Source organism: Phallusia mammillata, chromosome 1 (assembly GCF_965637545.1).
Source record: "Phallusia mammillata chromosome 1, kaPhaMamm4.hap1.1, whole genome shotgun sequence".
NCBI classification, from domain to species: domain Eukaryota; kingdom Metazoa; phylum Chordata; class Ascidiacea; order Phlebobranchia; family Ascidiidae; genus Phallusia; species Phallusia mammillata.
The window spans coordinates 16,309,813-16,333,778 of NC_137252.1; the positions used below are offsets into that span (position 1 = coordinate 16,309,813).

Genomic DNA, 23,966 nt, shown 5'->3' on the forward strand with positions numbered 1-23,966 from the left:
TTAAATTAATTACTAAAGATTTTCAACAAAACAATTATGAGCTGTATTCGCCATAACGCCAAGATCTTTTCTACTCTTGAACTTGCCAGGTAAGAACAAAGATTCCCATCTTCTATGGTACGGCGTCGAATTGTTGTCTTTGTTTTTCAACTTCGAAGAACTATCGTTTGCTCGGTAATTAAAAACTTCCTTAAATTTTGTAACATCTATACCGCTTCCGCCATACAAAACAAATCCCTGAATCCAACCTGGTGCAGAATTTCCTTGTTGCAAAATTAGGCGGTTTTCATAACGTGGTACAACTCACCTGATTCATCATTGCAATTTGTTTTTGATGTTATCCACCATCTTTTATTTTTTAAGTGGGCTTGTGTTTTGCAAAATCTTACCTGGTTCAATCCCGTGCCACTTCTGTAACAATGGTAACATGATATGATATATGTCGTAATTTAACAGCTATTTGCGTACGTTTTATACAAATGAATAACTTTTGTAAATTCCTGGGGTTGCGTGGTAAAATATCCCAGTTTTGCTCCACCAATGTTTGATACCCATACTTTCTGTACATCTACAAATAAACAAAAGCAATTTACTCCTTCCTTGTTAAGGGCGACAAAACGACCTGATTCAATTATTCAAGCGTTTACACTAACCTCCCAAATACATTTTATTCGCAGTGCTAATGAGTTTTTCATGAACGGCCGGATTGGAAATGTTGGCAATTTGGCCACCTTTTCCAGCACATCTTAATTTTACTGTGTTTCCATCGACAACTTCACTCGACAACTGAAATACTTGATTTCCTACATTAAAGATGGAATTGCAAGTTTCTGGTGAAACAAGCAATTGATTAAGTGTGAACCCTGCAAAACCCTGTTCGTTTTTATCCTTACCTTGAGTATTAGCTCCGTAAAATAATAACATTAACAACAATAGCACAAATATTTCCATCACACCTCCAACTTACTGTAAAGAAACTCTAAGTCTCAAAACTGTATGTTCATAACAAGGAAATACTACAAAGGCGTCGGGCATGCTAGCAGTGTTTCGGTCGTCTTGCGTCATTGGACGACGCAACAATATTGTGTGGTGCGTCATGCACATTCAAAGACATGGCACAAACGGGTATGGTGACTTTTATTCATTGAGGTTGAGACATAAATAACTGTGATTCAGTGGAGTTGCTCAGTCACGTACTAGAATTTTTCAACCTCACTCATAGTGCCCACCTTTATTTATTGTAAAACAACATTAGAACTTGGCGGTGACAAGTTGCAATAACATTAGTTTTTAGTAGTGATGCACCGAAGTTTCGGTTGGCCGAAACATTTCGGCCGAATCCGCTGTTTTCCAATGTTTCGGTTTCGGCCCGAACTTTTTTGAAAATTCGGCCGAAACCGAACTTTTTTGTTGCATGGAATTAAGGCCTTAAATTTCATTTACGCCCATACGAAACATCAATAATTAACTATTTGTTGTATCTATGAAATACCAGCCACGTTGTCTGCAAAATATTAGATGTTTAGCAAAGTTTACCCAGTGTGAAAGTGATTTTAGTCTGTCAAAATTGAGTTCACTCGCATCAACAACACAAGGTTCAGTTGAAACCATCCAAAAAACGGGGATTTTAGGTTCGGCCTGATTCGGCCGAAATTATTCGGCCTCATGGCCGAATATTCGGTTTCGGCCCGAACCTTTTTAGGCGGGTTCGGTGCATCACTAGTTTTTACAGTTAAAATTTATTGGAGTGATCAAAACATTGTTGTTTGTTTGGATGCAAATCAAAAAGAAAAACTATCTGTCGTCGTTTGCAACAAAATAACTCATTTTTGTAATGTTTTTGACATCAATGATTACAAGCAGACTACTTCTTTTGTTGTTGTTTTGTTCGCATGTTTGTGGCCGCCACTGGAATTAGTTGTTTACAGATATGTAGAAAACTCGTTCAAACAAAACAAAATTATAAACACCATCAGATATATGCTTGGACACATCAATACATTACAGCATCAAAATTATTTGATTTTAAGAGCCACAGCATTTCTGCAACGTTAACAGCTACATAACATCGTAGCGACAAAGGGGAACGCCCCCGACAAATGTATCAAAGTTCCACATTCCAGTGAGAGTGATTGGGACATTCGGTTTTGTGGCAACCGTCCATCCAACATTTTCCCCACGAGACCCAGGAAATCCATTGGCCCACTCTTCGTACACTGGTCCGCCGTTAAGACTTTGTAATTGCCCATTCTACACAAGAACTCATATTATTTGCCGGTTGGAAGCTTGTTGTTATTCAAAATTGAAGAGAAGGTTATGTAAATAGCTTCACCTGATAAGTTGACCCGAGCCAGACTTCAACGACATTGTTGGAGAGTTTGTCAAGATAGACATTCCATGTTTTTTGAATGTATGTGTACAGTACTTCATACATTTCTTGGTTTTCGATGTCAACCAGCGTTCCGCCCTGGTAACTGCAGAGATCAGCTGCTGCTTGCTTGCTTCCACCCGCATTATAGGAAGCAACAATTAGCGGCAGGTGGTAGCAATAACCATTGTAGACGATTCCAGAACAATTGAGCTTGGCTTAAAGTAGGGTGAAGTTTAGTGTGTGTAATATAATTAAAAACATGATGGCCCAGCTTTAAGGTCGGCTTTGAACTTTAGACTAATTGAGATGTTTTTGATCTATCGGCACCGGCTCCTTTTTTTTTGGGGGGGGGGGGGCTGGTTGAGAACCACTGTTATAGAGATTGGTCGCTATAATAAGACAACTACCTTGAACGATCGATTCAATTCGACGATCTATTTCACTCCAGTCAGGTCGATTAGCTTGTCCTGGAGGTCCAACCGGTCCCTGTTTTCCAGGTGGGCCTTGGGGCCTCACTGGACTACCGCCCGCGTTTCCACTTTGTCGGTTAAAAATGCTTTGCACTGATCGGCAGAACATGTAATTTCCATCATTCTGTCCTTTGACTACTACCAGACTGGTTGAAATTAACAGGCAATACGATAGTAGCATTTTAAAATGTAATCCCATGGTTACCTTTAAAATATAAATTTTTTTAGGAACAAATCAGGACTAAAATGAAATGTCAAGTTTTACGAGCTCTTCTGGCAAATGTAATTTTTGTTCTGACGTTTCGACATCCTATACAGGTCGTCTTCATCAGGGTCACGTCGAAACGTCGGAATAAAATTACATTTGCCAGAAGAGCTCTACAAACTTGATATTATGCCTGGCAGCAATAGCTTATGTAAAATGAAATGTGTTTGAACTGCACCCCCGCGAAACGCACAGTTACAAGCTCGAGTTCAGACGATTTACGCTACATGTTTAATGATTTCTAATCAGTGTTTAACACAGTCCTATGGAAGATGTCCTGATTCAAAAACATGTTTTTGAGATTACTTTGCGCTTAAATAAATATTGTCCTCGATCAACTAACACAGATAAGAGAGGGTTCGTGAACACATCACGTAGTACATAACAAATAAACAGATGCGCTGGATTGACTAAACGTTTTACCACTTGACTAGTTGACTTGCCTGACGACGGCGACAGTGTTTCACATAATAATTTTACAACTGACCAGGCTGACTTTCCAAAAAGTGTTTGAAAGAGCCTGAATTTTATTGTAAGTTGCAAGAGGCTTGAAATTTGTCGGAAAACCTGCCTTTTTCAATTGTTGGTAGGTAAAAGCTCTTTCGTACAGAATTCCATAGGTTCCGTTTAACAATAAATAATCGATTATTATAATCAGTTTAATTTTCACCAAACAGAATACAAAAATCGCAAAACTACTGCATTAGTCTCGTTCACATTTTGACCTACATGTCAAACAAATCTAAAACTAATGCATAGGTCAAATTCGTAGTGGAGGAACGCCAGTTTGACAATTGATCATACAAGATGAACATAAATTCCTTTCTGGGATCACCCTTGAAGCTCCCATGGAATTCGGTGATCATGGCACACTTATTTAGACTTTGTATACACCTGCAACATCTAACCCATAGTTTATCCTTGACGTTAACAAATTCAAATGTGTCTCTAATCCGGTACAATATGGAATTTCATCTCATAAAAATCCCTCAAAGGCACACTAGAAACATTAACTGCTGGAAAACAAAAAGCGGAAAACATGACGCCACCGTAACTCAGTTGAAGCAAAATTTCCCACTCCTGTAGCTCTTAACCTTACCCTTACGAACCCCGATCAAACAGGGGGTACGAGAAAATTTTCGCGCCAGGCCATTCGGCCAAGTTCCTGCCCCCACCTTATATAATCCTATCGATAATTTTAAGAACTGTGCCTGTTTAACGCCACCTAACGGTTTTGTTTTTTGAAATGTTGTTCGTTGTAGTTCTACCTATGGTGACAGTAGTTCTACCAATAAACAACTATTCTGTCTGCTACAACATCGGTTTAAGATCAACCATATAATGACAACATTAAACGTAAAACGTCGAACTTTTATGCTGCTGTTTAGTCCACTTTGCTAAAAAATGTTTTATAGGACTTAACGTCGATAATAGTTCGCTTGAAATATTTGATGACATATTGTTTATTGTTCATATGTGCAAGCTAGAATCCAAGCTTTCTGATCATTATTGAAAAGTGTTAAAGTCATTTAAGCAATACTGTTGTGCGTTAATGAAAGATGTTTCTTTCCCTTTTTCAGCCTAAAACATCTTTGTTTTGTGTGGTCATTACTGACAACTCTAGCTTGTCAGAACCATTGCTGTTTGTTGTTAGTGGAAAACACGCATCGCTGTAATTTATTGTGAAAATTACATAGTAGTAACTTCATCGTGCCGAAGACATCCAGCAAGTTCATCGTGGTAAATTCATCGCACGGCAATTTAATCGTGGTATGTTACATTGCAGTAGTTTTATCGTGATAGTTTCATGAAAGCAATTTTATCGTTGTAGTTTTTCATAAGTTAATTTCACAACAGTATTTTCATCGTGATAATTACATCGTTGTAATTTCGTTTTGGCAAGTTCATCGCATAGTAATTACATCGTAGCAATTGCTTCGTTATAATTTTTTCTCGTGGCAGATTGTTGCAATTCTATCGTGGTAATTTCATGACATTGCAGTAGGCTATAATAGCACAATTTTTTAACACAATTATTTGTGTACATTTTCGAAAGAGTTACTTGCTCCACCTATTTGTCGAACTTTGTTGGATGTAAGTTCCCGTGTTAATATGTTTTCGGTGATTTGGCCGTTTCTGGCCCCCGATTTACTCCATAAATCTTAGCAAGTAGAACCATTTCATTCTTCCCTCCTCTGATCAGTCACATTACTTTTCTCCAATTTTGTGTAAGGACCTGAATGTCAAACACATATAACAATCTTGGCGGTACAAAATTGGTAAATAAAATCGGTTACCATTGCTGATCAATTACAATTGTGGTTTAGTAAAAAGACAATTAACGTTGAGCAGTTGTTTTAGAAACAAAATTGTGTGAACGCCAAAGTAAGACAATATTGGTCTTTATAGAAGTCGGCTCTCAAACTGGTGTCCGCGGTCCCGTAGGGGTCCGCCACACGACTTCAGAGGGACCACGAGAAGCCTAACGTATTTCTGCAATCATATGTAATATCAGCTCTTACGACTGCATACGCAAAAATTACATATGTAAACGAGTATTCTTTGACAAAAAGTGGTACATTGCTTCATTTCCACTAACAAACACAGGCGATTGTTCGCGCACCATATTTATATTGTTTCATTCTTTTTTGTGACGTAATGAATTGCCCTTGAAAAAATCCCACGCAAAGTGATGTGACAGCACTAAACTAAATTCTTTCGAAAGAAATAAACTAACTTTTAGTTTTTGACTCAACAGTTTTGTTTTGCCAAGATATATTCAGTTGTATAAATATATTTAGCTTGGACCGCGAGTGCTCGAAAAAATGGGCAAGGGACAAAAAATTAAAGTTTGAGAACCGCTCAGTACAGTTAATTGAGTGGCCATTTTTCTAACTAAGGCAATGATGGAGTAAACATGAATTTGTTCGATTTGAGACAACCTCACATGGAAATAGATCTATTGGACAAACATTTTGTAAAACTTTCACATACTAATCAAAAAAATCTAAATCAATTCTAAAAAGTGTACGCATTTTAAATGGTCACATAGTTAAACGTGTCCAAGATACTTATTTATTGTTCAGTACACGATTTAGCCTATATGAACACATTTAAATACAACCATGTATGCAAATAACTTCTACCAGTTCCAAACATTTTTTAAAGCGTAGATACGTTGAAGAAGCACCATGCCCAGACGTAGTAGCTGCCTAGATGGTGTAATCACACGATTGCGTTGTTTTTAGCAAACCAACTAAGTCTCCCGAATTTCACGCTTTGTACTTCACCGGATATGCCCCTTTGTTAGCAATTAAACAGCTTCTGTAGACTAAGACGTGAGATAAGATTAGTTGGTCTTTCAACGCCAACGGAGCGATAATTGGTTTTCGAATTGTGCCATTGTTCGCGTAGCAGTGAGAAAAAGGTTCTAGTGAGTCCTTCACACGCTTCGGTGATCACGATTGCTTAACTTTAGATTTTAGCGTTTGCTGTTGTGATTGATGACTGAATGACACATCCATAAGTCAGTGCTAAAGTTCAAAGCTGATTAGATAGAACATAACGACCCACTTGGCTTGTATAGCCATCACTGATAGTGGACTCGTTGCATTTGAACTAAAACTCAATCGGTTGCTTTATGTTAAAATAAAAATGTGTGTATAATTATATTTATTACGGGCTATATGTTTGATATAAGCGGGTCGTAAACGTACACATTTAAGTTTAAAGAGCTCTTCTGGCAAATGTGATTTTATTCCGACGTTTCGACGTCCTATACAGGTCGTCTTCATCAGGGTAAATAACACTGAATGCGACTAGTACAGTGCACGATAAACAAAGGAAAAAAAGAATGGAACGCAAGCTTTTAACATTCAGGGGAAGCTTTTACCAGCAGGTTCAAGGCACAGCGATGGGTTCCCCGGTCTCCGTGGTTGTCGCAAACATGACAATGGAAGCGCTTGAGGAAAAAGCCTTATCAACATTTGCTAACCCACCAAGATTCTGGCGGCGATATGTTGACGACATTTTTTGTGTCATTGCTAAGAACAAGGTTGAGGCATTTCTACGGCATCTCAACGAGGCGCAACCAGGCATTCAGTTTACCATGGAACTCCAATCGGTAAACTGTCTTCCATTTTTAGACGTTCAAGTCACAAGAACCGATGACGGTGTCTTGTACTCGAGAGTGTACCACAAGCCAACGAGTACCGGCAGGTATCTCAATTTTCGATCTCATCACCCCACATACCAGAAAAGAGGGTGGTTTGTTCCCTAAAAGATCAGGCACGACGCTTGTGCACTCATAGCGACGACTGCGAGGCGGAACTGGCTAAGGTTCGCAAAGCCTTGAAATATAACGGCTACCCCAACTGGATTCTCCGTGATGGACGGGCAACGTGTCCCAAACAGGTGACCCATCCAAAAACAGAGGGTTTTTGTGACACTTCCGTACATACCGAAATTGACGGATATTCTACGGCGTATGTTGCATGACTTCGGCGTAGCGGTTGGCGTTCAACCTGCTAATACTCTCCGCAAGCTACTGAGTCACCCGAAAGATCCAATCGACACCCTTGGACAACGTGGTGTTGTATATTCTATTCCCTGCGCCGAGTGTCCGTTAATATATATCGGGGAGACTGGAAGGTCACACAACACCCGCCGAAAAGAAGAAGTCGGCCCTGTCCAATCACGCGGTATCACAATGCCACCGCATTGATTTCAATGCGGCGTCTGTTGTGGGCCGGGAGCCTGACTACAGGAAAAGACTATTTCTTGAGTCATGGAATATTCACCAACGGGGCAACACAATAATGAACATCAAAACAGACGTGATGCTTCCAGCGTGCTACAGGCACCTGCTTAAAGATTAGAGGGCCAATCATTTGTTATCGCGCGGTGTTTTTTTTTGTTGCGTTGTGACGTGCTTGCGTTCCATTCTTTTTTTCTTTGTTTATCGTGCACTGTACTAGTCGCATTCAGTGTTATTTACCCTGATGAAGACGACCTGTATAGGACGTCGAAACGTCGGAATAAAATCATATTTGCCAGAAGAGCTCTTTAAACTTGATACTATGCCTGGCAGCAATAGCTTATATGTACACATTTAAGACAGATTAAAAAGGCAGAACTTGTAAAATCATTAGAAGCTTTAAATGTAGCATAACTGACATACCGGATCCTTAGATTTTTTCTGCCAGCAAGACCGTAGATATTTTTTTCGCCTATTAATCATTGATTTCCAACAGATAAATAAACAGGTAGTGGCGAAAACAACTTTTACACTGGTAAGTCGCATTTCATCATTTGTGGTGCAGCAGTTCGTGGTGGCCAGAAATCAAGTTTAGCAAAACTTTTTTTGTATTACATTGACCTGAACACGTTTCAAAAAGCCCAGACATTTATAAATTCTCTTAGTGGCATGGTGCTGTTTTCATGTATACAGTTCGCTTGATGTCGACACTCTCATACCCATCATCTCCTGCATATATTAGTTGTGTAGAAACATTTATAAAAGCGTTTCCAAAAGCATAAATTTTGAAAACAAAAAACGTTATATCGTACAAAGTTGATCAACAAGTGACGTGATAAACAATGTAAAAACTTGACCTTACTAAAAAGCATTACTACTTATTCCAGCATACCTTCGGTTTTGTTGGTTACTGCCTCGGAACTGTTTTTCTTTTCGTTTCTGAAAAAACGTTTATTCGTAAGATTGGATACGCAGGAGATTTTTTACGTGCAAGTTCAAATGCAAAGGTCGCCAGGCCTATTAAAGGCGTAATACCGAATCAAGCCGGTCTTCCAGGCATTGCCATATGGCAAGGAACAGACTAGAAAAATACAGCCTGCGGTGGGATCCGAACCCACGACAGGAGTCGTTCCAGAAGTTGCGTTGTACCAACTGAGCAATACAGGCACCGTTGTCTTCTTGTATGCTGTCAGCTACGTGTCAGCTTCGTAGTAGCAAAGGTAATTAAAGTTTATAATAAAACCTGCAACAGATTACCTTTTCCAAAAATAATTACGCAGACGAGCACAATAATGAAAGCGATGGCACCTCCAGCAACACCTGCAATTATTCCGATAAAAGCTTGTGGTGTCAAATCTGTAATGACAGAATAAATTGTGAGCATTTTAAAGAAGCAATAAACTTATTTCTATCACGTAGTTACTAGTTTCGTTTCCGTTTAAAGTTGTAGTTGTTGGGTGTTGTACAACGCAAGAACCAATGTCAACAGGTCCGATAACACGTTCGCAATAAAACATGTACAACTAAAAACAAAATGCATGGTTTCAGTTACAAGACCCGGGGGTTATTAAAAAGTTTTATTGTTTCTACCTCAAAATTGTAAGTATAGGAGGCAATTTCAGCTAGATTAAGTACTGTAAATCCACTTGAAATGTTTTTGGTTGCTACAGTAATATTTTCAACCACGCGTTTCAATCTTACCTAGAAAACACGTGATTCAACGGACAAAAATTATCTCAAAAAGACAGAATATTCCAAAAATCGTACATGCATCAGTAGCAACATTGGGTGTGTTTAGATTTTTAACAATTTTAGTTTTATTGCGATAGTTTTGTCGGTAAATCTAAACATATTTAGGGTTATGTTTTCACATATGTTTTCATTCATTCGACAGGAACCTCGCACCAAATTCTAAAAAAACCTTTTAAGTAGAAATGTTTTCCTGTGCTCAATGAACATTGGGTTTTAAACAATAAATTTGTCAGTTCTTACACTTTCTTTCAGCCCATCGCATCACACATTATAAACTCACATTCAGTTTTTTTCTTCTATATAATAGTTCAACTTTAATTAAAAGGTTTTATTGGTTTACTTCTAAAACTTACCTGGTAGCCCCTAACTCCTTCACGGTCATTTGATGATGGAATGTAAATGATACATGGTGTTTGTTTAGCTACTTTGGAACCGACAACAGAGGCAGACGAAAAGGTTTTCACTGTTGTTTGAGCAACAACTAAACGGCAATCAGCAAATCGCGTCGTGAGCTAACAAACGGACTACAGTTAAACGGAGTATTTTTGTTGTCTTTTGTCATAAAAACATAAGGTTAGGCTACAAACATAAGCTGAAATATTAACATTATTTGGACAAATATTGTACTTTTTGAATATACCTGTATTTGGTATGTTGTATCGTATTGTAAACCCTGTAAGGAAGCTGAACCTATTCCAAATGTTGAATTTATTTCTGCCGTTTGATAACCATCTGTAACAGCTGCCACCTACGTAAATCAATAAATTTGTTAGTGAAAATGCAAGCAACGTTTTTGAAACAAAAATTTGACATGCACGAAAATAAGACCTCCACTGGTGTATTGCTCTGTTGTATTAACGGAACATACTTGGTTGACCAATTTACTCGAATGGTGTCAGGGTTACAAGTGGAAGGCTGGCCATCAATCGAAACTGAAAAGAATTGTTTCAAGTCAACCACCAACGCCATAACAAGAACATACGTTTTTTCACATAATGACATTTCAACATTATTCTGGTATAGCACTTTGACATAACTTACATTGATACTGACAGGCGTAATACCCGTATACACCAGTACACTGTTTTGCGGTGTCCATCCATGTATGCTCATACTGCATTGCGTTCTGGATGCAATTCGCAGAACCAAGTTGGGTTGCTGCATTGGTTTCTACAAACACTCTAAAAACTAAAATAAAATCACGTGTTATATTATTTTAAACAGTTCTGTTAAACTAAAACATCCGTTGATTAAGACCTTGTGAATTTAGTTTTACCTTACCAGGTAAGAACAAAGATTCCCATCTTCTATGGTACGGCATAAAATTGTTGTCTGTGCTTTCCAACATCGAAGAATAATCGTTTGCTCGGTAATTAAAAACTTCCATAAATTTTTTAACATCTCTCCCATTTCCGCCATATAAAAGAAATGCTTGCATCCAGCCTGGCGCAGAATTTCTTTGTTACAATGATTGGTAAAGTTGCAAAATAGACTCACCTTTTAAAAAAAATAGACTCACCTTTTTCATCATTGCATGTTGTTTTTGATGTTATCCACCACCTTTTATTTTGTACATCGTCTTTAGTTTTGCAAAATCTTACCGGTTTTAATCCATCATTATTTCTGTAAGAATGGTAGCATGTTATGATGTCTGTGGTAATTTTACAATTAATTGCTTACGTTTTATACAAATGAATAACTTTTGTGTAATTCTGGGGTTGCGTGGTAAAATATCCCAGTTTTGCTCCACCAATGTTTGATATCCATACTTTCTGTGCATCTACAAATAAACAAAATCAATCTACTTATTTCTTGCGAAAAAAACCTGATTTCAATTATTTCAGCGTTTACACCAACCTCCTAAATAAACTTCAGTCGAAGTGCTAACAAGTTTGTCACGAACGATTGGATTGGAAATGTTGGCGATTCGACCTCCATTTCCAGCACATATTAATTTTGCTGTGTTAGCATCAAAAACTTCACTTGACAAACGAAACACTTCATTTTCTACACCGAACACTGACTTACAAGTTTCTGGTGAAACAAATAATTAGTTTACTTATTTGCTTAAATAAAACTTAATTTAAATTTTAGAAGTTATACCTTGAGCATTAGCCCCATAAATTAAAATTAACAAAAGCAGAGAGATTTGCATTGCACCTGTTTCGTTTTGTTCGAAATCTATCGCCTTAGACTCTTACCTATACACATAACAAGGAAATGTGGTTGTAAAGAGTTTTCGGCTAGACCGTAAAGCCTTAATAACTTTGATTGTTTAGTGCTGCTGCATGCGTCACATTTTGCAACTTTCTCTGTACATGCTATTTCGAAGGCATTAGTTGCCTCGCGTCATCGAACAACAAATCATTATTTTTTGTGCGTCACTTTCATAGACGCGAACGAAAGGGGAATGGACAAAGTTCGCACCTTTTTCATTGCCCTTTTACTCTTTAAGAAACCTTTTCATCTTAAACCTATAACATTACATTTGTAACCGGGAAGAACGGGCATAACGAATACTCAGGACTGAGACGTCAAACGTTGGTCCTGGAAAGTTATATCACACGCTTGATGGTAACTTGGAACAAAGACGACCACTCTTAGTGACGAACTGTGTTATATGAAAGCGATAAAAAGCACATGGGCTCATAAAATGGGTTTTGCGAAACTTTTACATTACAACTGTAAAACCTTGTTTCTGTATTGCGGTAACCCCCGATTTGGCCCCACAGGTAAAAAATCTCTTTCTTAAAATAGTGTTTTTCAACTTTTGCGTCACAACCTCCAAGGCAAATTGCATTATCCGCAAGTGTGTTTTTGTTTCAACTACTTTTTATCAGTATTTTTGACTTACAACGGATTTTAAGAGAAAAAATGCCAATTAATGTGCCTTTGCTAGAAAAACCTCTTTTTTACACCCGTGTTTTTTAAATATGTTTAAGCGCAATAAATAAAATTTTGTCAAACGGTAAATGCGTGGGAGGCTTTATGTGTTTGCTTTAACTGACCGAATAGTGTGTTTGAAGGATGTTTTTGGTTAAAATTGTAAAAATATTCACCAAAAGATTTAAACATTTTTTTTTTCAATTTTCTATGGTAAGTTTTTAAAATGATGTGGTATACAGTCAACATTGTATAGACATAGTTCTCTGTTTAGAATAACTTTACAGTTACAGTTTTATAATTCTATTACTTTAAGAAGTCTTTCTTCTAGTAGTAATTCGCTATATGATAAACGCCAGGAACAAAAAAAAACTGTAATAACACCAACAAATGATCAGAATTTCTTACTGCAGAATGGGAATTGGCCAAAAACGAGCTTTGTGATTCAATTAAACCTTCTACAACGTTTCCTACATGCTCTTTCGAAGGCATTAGTTGCCCCGCGTCATCGAACAACAAATCATTATTATATGGTGCGTCACTTTCATAGACGCAAACGAACGATAGAAGTGGCAAAGTTTGTACCTGTCTTCATTGCTCTTACTGTTCAGAAACCTCCTATAACCAGGGTTACCATCGACACGGAGCCGAAAATAAGGACAAGGGAAAAATTAAGTTTCCGTTCGAAATGAAACAAACGTTTTCGTATAAATCTTCACATTTAAACGAGCCATGGCATGTCACATGCGATATTTTTTGCCAAAAACGATCTGTTCCGAAAATCCTTGTTCGTAGAAAATAATTTGTGCATCTCACGAGAGCCCAGGTCTAGGTTTACTTTAACTAATAGCAGCGATTTGACATGTAATTGTTAAAAATAAGACAAAATAAGGACATAAGTCAAAAAGAAGGACATTTCTTATAAATAAGGCCAATACATTTTTCTAAGGCATTGCCCTTCAAAATAAGGACAAATCTTAGAAATAAGGACGGTATGGCAACCCTGCCTATAACATTATTTGCAACCAGGAAAAACCGGCATAAAGAATGCTCAAAACTCGGCTGGATCGAAACGTCAAGCGTTCGAACGATCGCCCTGGAAAGTTTCATCACACGCTTGATGGCAACTTGGAATAAAGCCAACCACTGTTAGTGACAAATTCAAGATTAAGGAACCTAACTCAGCAGTGAAGAAATTGTCTCTGATGAATAAATGGCTGCGTAACATGAAAGCGATAAAAAAACACACCATCGCAAAATAAGTCGGGCTTATAAAGTACATTTTGCGAAACAGTTACATTACAGCTGCAAAAATCTTGTTTTTGTATTGCGGTTACACCGGTTTTTGTCACACAGGCAAAAATCTCTCTCTTAAAATAATGTTTTTCATCTTTTGCGTCACAACCTCAAAGGCAAATTGCATAATCTGCAAATGTTTTTTTTTTGTTTCAAACACTTTTTATCAGTATTTTTGACGGATTTTAGGAGAAAACAAAGTGCCAATTAAAGTGCTTTTTGCTGGAAAACCCTTTTTACGCCCGCTTTTTTAAATATGAATTTCTTACTGCAGAAAGGGATATATTTAGTGCAAGCAGTTATGATTCCACATTGGCCAAAATCCAGCTTTATGATTCAACTGCTGCGAATCAAATTAAATACACTTTTTACGACCATAAAGTAATGTGGCTTCTGTTGTGCTGAGTTTTAGTGTTTGTGTTGGAGTTAGTAAGTTGTTGCCATGAAGTGAAAAAGCTCAAGACTTTATTCCAATAGGTTAAGCCAGTGGTTCTCAAACTGTGCGTCGCGACGCCCTGGTGCGTCGTTTCAATTTTCCAAGGGCGTCGCAGAATATTTCCGTTTCGTGGCTGAACTAAGTTAATCTCATAAAAATGAGGTTTCAGTGCGGTTGACGTTCATCTACGTCCAAATACTTTTTGCGTAGAGTGCGGATTGACGTAAATTTACCCCAAAGGTTTTGATCAAAGATGCGGCTGTCCGTTAATGTACGTCGAGACCAAACAGTACAAGCAGCAAGTGCGTGATAGGCGCGTGTCTGGGGCGACGCTTGGCGGGCATTAAACTTGATTATGTGAACGGAGTCTCGCTTCTTAACAATGTAACAAAGACGACTTTTGTAGCAAAGGCTTGAGGTAGTTATAACGTATAATTGTTAGCAAAGTTTAAAGTAATTATTGTGCATGAGTTGCAGCAGTAAATTTTTGTGCATCAGTTTATATTGTGCGTAGGTTGAAACATTACTTTCAATGTAATTCGTTATTGATGCTGTTAAAGCCTTGTAGCAGACAAGACAATGCAATTGTGCACAATAATTGAAACAATTAACAAAAGCCCGCACGTGATTGCCGGGTGCACTGAAAGTGTTGAGTGCAGTTTTATAACTTTGTCGAAAAACAGTTTGGCTAAAATTGTTCTCTAAGTGCTGTTTAATAGATTTAAATTAACTGTTTATTGATATGTTTCCTCATTAACTTTTATTTGATGGTGCGTCGGAAGTCCAGAAAACTTTTCCAGAGGCGTCGCAACAAAAAAAAGTTTGAGAACCACTGGTTTAAGCATTTTCAGATATGCCTTGCTTACGATCGCGTGCCAGCTCAAGCCATGACTAATCAGTTTCCTTCTCTGCCTTACCTGAAGTTTCCAGTCAGTGACGCATAGAGCTATTCAGGGTTATCAGCAGGTCACCCAGTGCAAAGTTTTATTTACAAGTGTTTTTGCACTTTATCAACATCAAGTGGTATTTTTTTAAATCGCTGCAACATGTGTATTCAAACTTTTAGAATAGTGGTTTCCAATCGATTTGTAGTTACCCTTTTTATATCTTCTTAATCTGCGGACCCCCAACGTAATTTTTTTACGTTTCTTGAATTATACGTTATTACGCTTTTGAAGCATTTTAATCCACTCGCACAGTACTTTAATTTCAATTTTTAATTTTCTGTACAGTGACAGTCAACGCAACAGAGCGATTACATACATATCAATGCTATAAATATGCAAATATGATAATTTACTTTACATTTAAACATTAGTTAACAATTAGATAGTGGAAAACGTGATTAAAATGATATACTGCCATTCAATTAGGCAAGTATTAAACAGTAATTTGTGAAAACATGAAAAAAACATGAGATGCCTCAGTTCATTCTGTGGTTAATGCGTGAATCACAAAAATGCAAATATTAGTGTGTTAAGTTGAAGAGAAGAGCTGACATGTCTCTACTAATATATCATTTTAAACATAGATAAAAAATTAAGTGTACCCTAGATATAGTATCTAATCTAAGAGCACAATCGGATAGCATTTTGACAAAAATTTTTGATCATTTGAAAAAATGATAAATCTTATTCGTATCAGCCCTATAGGTTCAGTATTCGCAAACATTTTTGGTGCAGCAGTTTGTGGTGGCCAAAAATAATGTTTGGCAATGGTTGGCATTCTTCATAAAGTGAGGTTTTCGTAAGCTGATACTTTTTTCGGATCTTCGTAGTGATGAACAGTGTCTGCAATGTTTTAAAATATACGTATTGCATTCACTGATCCGATTACTTTTAAAAAGTTTAAAGATTTTGTTATTACCTTCGTGGCATGGTGCTGTGTTAATGTACACAGGTTCCCTAATGTCTACAGTCTCATACCCACCATCTCCTGCATATAAAGTTGTGTAAACACAGTTTTAAATGCAATTTTAGAACAAAACACTTTTTTAAAACACAAAAAGTGAAATTGTGTCAGAAAATGGTGTAAAAAGCGAATACAAAGAATACAAAAAACCTTCACCTAAAAGCATCACTACTTATTCCGTACCTTCTGTATTGTAAGTAGCTGCCTGAGAACAGTTTTTCTTTCTGTTTCTGAAAAAATGTTTATCAATTTATTGTAAGATTGGATATGCAGTACATTGTTTTTCGTGCAAGTATTTATATTTATATTTTAACCTAAATATATTACCTTTTCCAAAAGATGATTACACAGACCAGCACAAGAATAAGAGCGATGGCACCTCCAGCTACACCTGCGATTATTCCGATGGGTGCTTCCCCGTTTTCTTGCGATATTAATTCTGATTATAAATATATTGTGGGCGTTTTCAAGATCCAAAATCCGTAGAAACTATTCAGTTACCACACTTTCTTTTACTTTGATTTGTTGTCGTAGTTTGAACAGTTGTTGGGTGACGTACAACACAAAAACCAATTTCAACAGGACCTATAGTTCGCGTGCAATGTATCACGTACAGCTAAAGCCAAATGCAGATTTAGTTACAAAACCTGTAAATAGGATGTTTATATGTTTACCTGAAATGTGTAGGTGTAGGGTACAAGTCCAGTCAAACTAAGTACTGTGTGTCCACTTGAAACATTTTGTGTTGCTATAGTATCATTTTCACCAATACGATTGAATCTCACCTAGATAATTCGAGATTAGTGTTGTAGGACTGCAGGAGAAAAAAACTTTTAGCTTGAAAAAAATAACAACTTTGTGTCGACCATTTGTGACCACTTTTTGAAACCCGAAATTTCCTTGCAGAAAAAAATGCTTTCTGCAATCTTTCAAAAACATTTATGTAGTACACATACGGTTGGTTTTACTTAAACAATTATAATAAAATGCATTGCGAATGTATCAAATCTCAAAATATTCTTGAAGGTATACGACGACATACCTGGTAACCGTTGACTCCTTTACGATTATTTAATGATGGATTGTAAAGGGTACATGGTGTTTGTTTTGTTATATTGGCACCGATCACCGATACAGGCGAAGAGGTTTCCACTGTCGTTTGGGCAACAACTGTTTCGCATCCTGCAACTCGCGTGGTGAGCTATCGTAAACAAATAACAAGTAAAAATATATTGTATACAAGTTCTGTTAAAAATTGGTTAAAATATTTACACCACTTTAATTTGAAGATATATAATTTTTTGAAGATATACTGTATACCTCAATTCGGTAAAATGTGTTGTATTGTAATCCTCCGATTGAAGTTGAACCCGTCTCAAATAATGTATTCGTTACAGTCGAGTGATTGGTTGAGACAGCTTTCACCTGTAAGTAAAACAATTGATAAAAAAGCAGAAAAACTAGTTTCAAAGAATAAAATTTAGGAACTGTGGACAAATAATTTACCTGCACTGGTGTATTGCTTTGTTGTTTTAGCGGAACATAGTTGGTTGTCCAGTTTACTTGAATGGTGTCAGGGTTGCAAGTAGAACGGCGGGCGTTTACTGTAACTAAAAGCAAGCAAATTTAATAAAAGAACGCTCGAAGTTTGAAAAACTTATATGTTGAGCAACTTATATGAAAGAAACGGCAAGCACTGTCTTCAGCAGCTTTTTTTCGATAACTACTAATTGAGTAAACAATATTAGGAACTGAGGATACGTAAAACAAATTAGCTAACTGTAACTTACAACCATCGATTATATATTATTATACGTCTTGCAAACAAACACCAGACAGAAGATTGTTTCGGGGATTCGCAAGAAAAGGGTTTAAGACCACTGTATCACAGCGTAGGTAAGTATTATCTTTAGTATCATGGTTCATTGTAACTTACATTCTAACTGACACGCATAATACCCATATACACCAACACACTTCTTTGAGGTATCTACCCAAGCTTGTCCATATTGCAGTGCGCTTTGCATGCAATCCGCTGAATCAGGCTGTGTTGCTTGATAAGTTTCGACAAAAACTCTAAAAACTGAAGAAAAAAACAATTATTTTATTTTAGATGTTTTAAATTTATTACTAAAGAGTTTCAACAAAACAATTGTGAGTTGTATTCACCATAACGCTAAGATCTTTTCTACTCTTGAACTTACCAGGTAAGAACAAAGATTCCCATCTTCTATAATACGGCATCGAATTGTTGTCTGTGTTTTTCAACATCGAAGAATGATCGTTTGCTCGGTAATTAAAAACTTCCTTAAATTTTGTTACATCATTCCCTGTTCCACCATATAAAACAAATCCCTGAATCCAACCTGGCGCAGAAAATTTTTGTTGCAAAAATAGACGGTTTTCAAAACGTGTTATAAATCACCTCCTTCATTGCATGTTGTTTTTGATGTTATCCACCACCTTTTATTCTTTATGAGGTCCAGTAATCTGCAAAATCTTACCTGCTTCAATCCCGTACCACTTCTGTAACAATGGTAACATGTTATGATGTCTGTAGTAATTTTAACTTATTGCTTACGTTTTATACAAATGAATAACTTTTGTAAAGTTCTGGGGTTGCGTGGTAAAATACCCCAGTTTTGCTCCACCAATGTTTGATATCCATACTTTCTGTACATCTACAAATAATCATGAAATAATATGATTCTACAAATCATAAGGGCGACAGAACAACCTGATTTCAACTATTTAAGCGTTTACACCAACCTCCTAAATACATTTTAGTTGCAGTGCTGATGAGGCTTTCACGAACGGTTGGATTGGATATATTGGCAATTCGACATCCTTTTCCAGCACATTTTAATTTTGCTGTATTTCCATCGACAACTTCCCTCGACAACTGAAAAACTTGATTTCCTACATTAAAGATGGAGGTGCAACTTGCTGGCAAAACAAACAATTGTTTAAGGTCCTGTTTGACAAAACTTTGAATACTTTGATTCTTACCTTGAGTATTAACTTCGTAAAACCAAAACATTAACAACAATAGCACAATTATTTCCATCGCACCTCCAACTTGCTGTATAACAAACCTAAAGTTCACGCCTCCAAACTGTATGTTCATAACAAGGAAATACTACAAATGCGTGAGACAATGGGACATGCTAGCAGTGTTTCGGTTGTATTGCGTCATTGGACGACTAAACAATATTGTGTGGTGCGTCATGCACATTCAAAGACACAAACAGGTATGGTGACTTTTCGCACAAACGTTTACTAATCTAAGCAATAATTATTAATCTAACTTCAACTAGTCAAGCTTTTATACCAACCGCCCAAATACATTTTATGCGTGTGGTAATGAGTTTTTCTCGAACGGTTGGATTGGAAATGTTGGCGATTCGACCACCATTTACAACACATATTAATTTTGCTGCTTTTCCATCGACAACTTCGGTTGACAATTTGAAAACATGATTTTTTACACTGAACCCGGAGTTGCAACTTTCTGGTAAGACAAAGGATGTGTTCAGTTATTTTCTTTACAAAACCACAGTTTTTACTTTTTACTTTTGAGCATTTGCCACGTAAAATATTAATAGCAAAGGCAGATTATTCATAACTGCAACTACTTTCATATGATTTGCTCTAAAAAACCGTACCTCCATTTCTTAAAACATTGCATCAACAACAAGGAAATGCAGTCAAGGAGAATGCCAAACATTTCGTTTGATCATATGTTGGCCGACTCTGTAGAAATGTGTTGTGGTGCGTCATGTCATTCATACCCTGAGGTAGATACAAGCGGAAAATGATTTTAAGTTGGTACATAAACATCTTTTTTAAAATAACCTATTCCGGTAAATTTAAAAACTATATCTACCAGAAATTTAGAAAAAAACTGACTACAAAGTTAGCGAAAAGCCTTTGGCCCTATTTCGTCTTTGCCATGACAATAAGTTGGAGTTCAAAAAGTTCATTTAACCTTTGTTAAAACTTGCTTTCAGACTTCCAGACAAATGACATTTTTCAGAATGACAAAAACTGTTGTTTTCATAGCGTTTTGCAAATAATGCCAGCTGTATCATGCATGTAAAACACAACAATTTTGTTTGTTAAACTGAAAGAAATGCATACCTTTGTTTCTGCTTTCCCCTCGGCAACATTTTTTGCTTCTGATACCTTTCAGCAAACATTTTTAAGTCGTTTGCTTTTTTAAGTTTGTTTTTATTCTAAGATAGTTTCGAGGAACACATAAAACCTCTGAACGAAGTCATCTTATTAAATAAAGTTAATAAAGGTAATGTGAGTAACAAATGCTTAGTGGTGTTTTACAATGAATACTTTTATGGCATTTCGATATTCTGCTTAAGCGCAGACCACGAAGTCAATTTTTAAACTTCCAATACATTGGCTACCACACAATCATCCACAACAGTTGTTAACCATTTCTTTTCACTGGCAATTTCCAAACATAAACTGTTTGATCTCTTTAGTAGCACAACACCTTCGAATGATTTTGAATTTAATTGTAACGCTTTGATCTGGTTTTGGTTGCTGTTCGAATTTAATGCCGCCTAGATTTCGAGTTAAACGTACTAAATTTTCTTTAAATTATTTTACAAACAGTTAAATGATAAATCAGTATAGATTCTGTATTCCAAAAGAGTAAAACAGAGATAAGTTGGGATGTTGTTGATTACATATTGTTTTGTTTCATAGTAACAGTACTACTTACAATAAAAATATACAAATTAAAACCACAATTGTTTTGTGGTTTTAGCAATCATAACATTAAAACATGCTGAAATTTTGATAAGTTTCAAATTGAAGGACGTTGTAGTATAGTGTTACATTCATGGATAATTGAAAAACATAAAAAACACAGTATAGCGTCACATTTAATAATTTTCATACACAAATACTTTGTTGGGTTCTTCGTAATGATGGCAGTAATCTGCAAAAACAACATTTCGGTTATAACGCATAAGCGTTTTCCATGCCTTGGTCTTATTTGGGCAGCGTTTTACTTATGGTGGAGCTACTAACACCATATCTCACGGCAAACCAAACTAGCTAAACTTTCGTAGGTGGCGCGAAGGTTGAATTATTTATTTAGCAGCCAAACACGAGTAAAGATTTTAGGTTAGAAACTAAGTTTTAAAGTTATTTCAATGCTATTTAAATGGTAATATATTATACCAACTAATCAACCCTATGCGCTAGTATTTTTTGAGTAATATTATTTATACGCGTTATCAGTAAGAGAGTGGTTAGGTTGGGAACTTATTTCAGTATGCTTCCAAATAGGCGCAAGTGTTCTTTACATTAAACCACAATGGTATTTAGTAAATTTGCACGGTTTGGTGTTGGTGTATTTTCTTTACTAAAAGCACATATATGACAAAACACCGCACAATTTGTAGATATATACTTATACCTTTGTTGTCTGGTGCTGTGTTAATATATTCAGGTTGCCTGACGTCGACAGTCTCATATCCATCATCCGCTGCATACGCAAAATTGTAAAAATAAATGCAGTTAAAAAGTAAATTAGTCTACAACAATGAAATGCTGTTGTTTAATAAATAAATTGTGCAAAGTTAAAACTTTTACAAAAAGTTGCTGTATGATAAGTCAAGTATATCGTTTTGGTAACATACTTTTAATTTCTAACTTAACGGGTATGTTATGTGTACAAAACAAATCTGTGTTTCCTAATTATTAAAACCAAAAATGATTCGAAAGTATTAGCATCTTTTGCAAGTTTACCTTGAACGGTTTGCGGTATTATGGTTGGAGTTACTTGATTTCTTTTTCTAAAACAGATGTTTGTAATCGTTGGCAGCTTGAGGCAATATTGTTCAAGCTTGTTACAAATGCATTTAATAATTACGGAAAGACAGTTAAAACCTGTAAATTTGCTTACCTGGCCAATATACAAACAACAACCAAAAGCAAAATGATCAGGACCAATCCAGCGACAGCACTTACTGCATAAATGTACGCAGGCGTTTCTACAATAAATGTTGGAGATACAATTTTTTTGACTTGCGATGCCCCAAAAACTATTTAGAAATTTTTTCACCAATGTTGATGCTTCCCGCAATGTTGATGCCACAACTTCCTTGCACCAAGCTTACATTACTTTCCTCACCACACATGGTAATTGCGGATATCTATAAAATGTAAAGCACAAAATATAAGCTATATTTGTTAAATTAACAAAAACTAAAAACTGTAGTTATTGAGCACTTCTTGCAGCACAAAACGTATTAATAAAATAGGGTCGCCGCTTTTATAATACGAAATATAAAGTAGTTTATACAGGTGGCAATTCAAGCTCTTGGCGCATGCACGTTCCAGCACCAAAGTGAAATTACGAAGCAAGTGTCTCATAGCTGGAAAGCCCGGCCAGATATTCGGTACACATTTTTACATTGCGCAAAATGGCAATATTATCCTGCACTTCGGTATGCACGCCCGAATCATATTCGTCGAAAAGTAGACGTGCCTCTTCTTTTCTTAACAGAAGTATGAAAAATATTGGGAAGGGTAAATAACTTGGGGGTAACTGCTTTGTGGGAGAGAAGTCTACCAACCGCTCGAAATGACCAGGGGTTAAAAATGCGTTTTAAGATTTACCGCCAATGGTCTGTCAAACTTGTTCCCTTCTATCGTTATTTCAATTGAATGATGTGGAATGTAAGGCATCACCATTGAGTCATTTGTTCCATTCCCATGTGTAATGCCGTAAATCTAGAAAGTCAAAAGTTAGTTGACAAAATTAGACATAAAATGCCGTATTATGCCCTTGACTTATCATAACTAAGTTAAATGTTTTAAACATTACATGCAGCGGCTGTGTCACATTTCAACAATTGTATTTTTTTTTTGTTTCATGAGAGTGAAACAGTAAAATAATGTTTTTTTTTGTAGTTTAATTTCAGACAAACTGCATTTACTTCATTCTGAGTTAGCCTATATTATCTTGAAATGGGAAACCGAAGCAAGCTGCATCTCATCTTGATTAAGAACCTCAAGTGAACAATTTCCGATTTTAGATACTTTAGCCAAAACAGTTGGGGGCGGCCTTTTTCGTTTGATTGTTTTCACCGGTATAGTGTTTGATGGTATAGTACAAGCGTCCAAATACAAAATTGCCTGAAAAATATATTTTGTGGTGATACTAATTTAATAAGCAATTTGTTGTGCGTAGAAAGAGCAATAGACACGTGCCACGTAGGCCTACCGTTATATTGTATTGTTTTCCTGGTGACAATCTTGCCAACTCTGCACGAAAATTGTTGAAAGGTTTAGAAAAAGCCCTGTACGAAGTTGTATCTTCTGCAGCTCTGATCTGTGACAGAAAAGTTAAATTTATTTACATTGCAACTCATGTTACACCAAACTTGTCTCGAAAGGTTCGGGCCCTGAAACAAATTCGGCAAATTTGGCCTAACGAAAAATACCTGTCAGAATGGAACTATTTACGTATTATGCATGCAAACTCGTTTCAGACGTTGTTAAATATTTGATAATGTATAAACTGTAACAACTATAAAATTGCAGACACCATTGCTTGTTTTTCGTATACAGAAGATGAAGAACGTTTTATAATATCGGCTCTGTAAAAAGCTAGTAGTGGGACGATATGTAATCAAAAGTTAACTTTACCTCAACCCTGGAGCTCTTGTTTCCTGGAAACATGAAGTGGTTCCATTTAAATAGAACAGTTTCCGGGTTACATTTTGTAGACGTTACATTAATTGTGACTGGGGACAGATAAGCTTTGAAAGTTTTTGTGGTCTTTACAGCATGGT

General features: G+C 36.5%; 2 protein-coding genes, 1 long non-coding RNA gene and 1 pseudogene across 4 annotated transcripts; 1 reads left to right on the forward strand and 3 right to left on the reverse strand.

Annotated features, from left to right (window-relative positions):
- Positions 1 to 94: 94 nt before the first annotated feature.
- LOC145209390 (uncharacterized) lies at positions 95 to 1,935 on the reverse strand. The gene is made up of 3 exons (XM_080079669.1): positions 654 to 1,935; positions 469 to 568; positions 95 to 411 (listed from the first exon to the last, which is right to left on the reverse strand). The coding sequence occupies exons 1-3, from the start codon at positions 949 to 951 to the stop codon at positions 276 to 278; spliced, it is 534 nt and encodes a 177-aa protein (XP_079935795.1). The 5' UTR covers positions 952 to 1,935; the 3' UTR covers positions 95 to 275.
- Positions 1,936 to 2,001: 66 nt separating this feature from the next.
- On the reverse strand, positions 2,002 to 3,043 carry LOC145209388 (uncharacterized). Its single transcript, XM_080079668.1, has 3 exons — positions 2,779 to 3,043; positions 2,333 to 2,586; positions 2,002 to 2,250 (listed from the first exon to the last, which is right to left on the reverse strand). The coding sequence occupies exons 1-3, from the start codon at positions 3,038 to 3,040 to the stop codon at positions 2,059 to 2,061; spliced, it is 708 nt and encodes a 235-aa protein (XP_079935794.1). The 5' UTR covers positions 3,041 to 3,043; the 3' UTR covers positions 2,002 to 2,058.
- Positions 3,044 to 6,574: 3,531 nt separating this feature from the next.
- LOC145203916 (uncharacterized) lies at positions 6,575 to 11,138 on the forward strand (annotated as a pseudogene). The gene is made up of 2 exons (XR_013853418.1): positions 6,575 to 9,650; positions 10,036 to 11,138. The product of XR_013853418.1 is annotated as an uncharacterized LOC145203916 (transcript).
- A 4,803-nt stretch (positions 11,139 to 15,941) lies between these two features.
- On the reverse strand, positions 15,942 to 16,367 carry LOC145208930 (uncharacterized). Its single transcript, XR_013854966.1, has 3 exons — positions 16,324 to 16,367; positions 16,096 to 16,164; positions 15,942 to 16,019 (listed from the first exon to the last, which is right to left on the reverse strand). It is a non-coding gene; the product is annotated as an uncharacterized LOC145208930 (long non-coding RNA).
- Between the last annotated feature and the right edge of the window lie 7,599 nt (positions 16,368 to 23,966).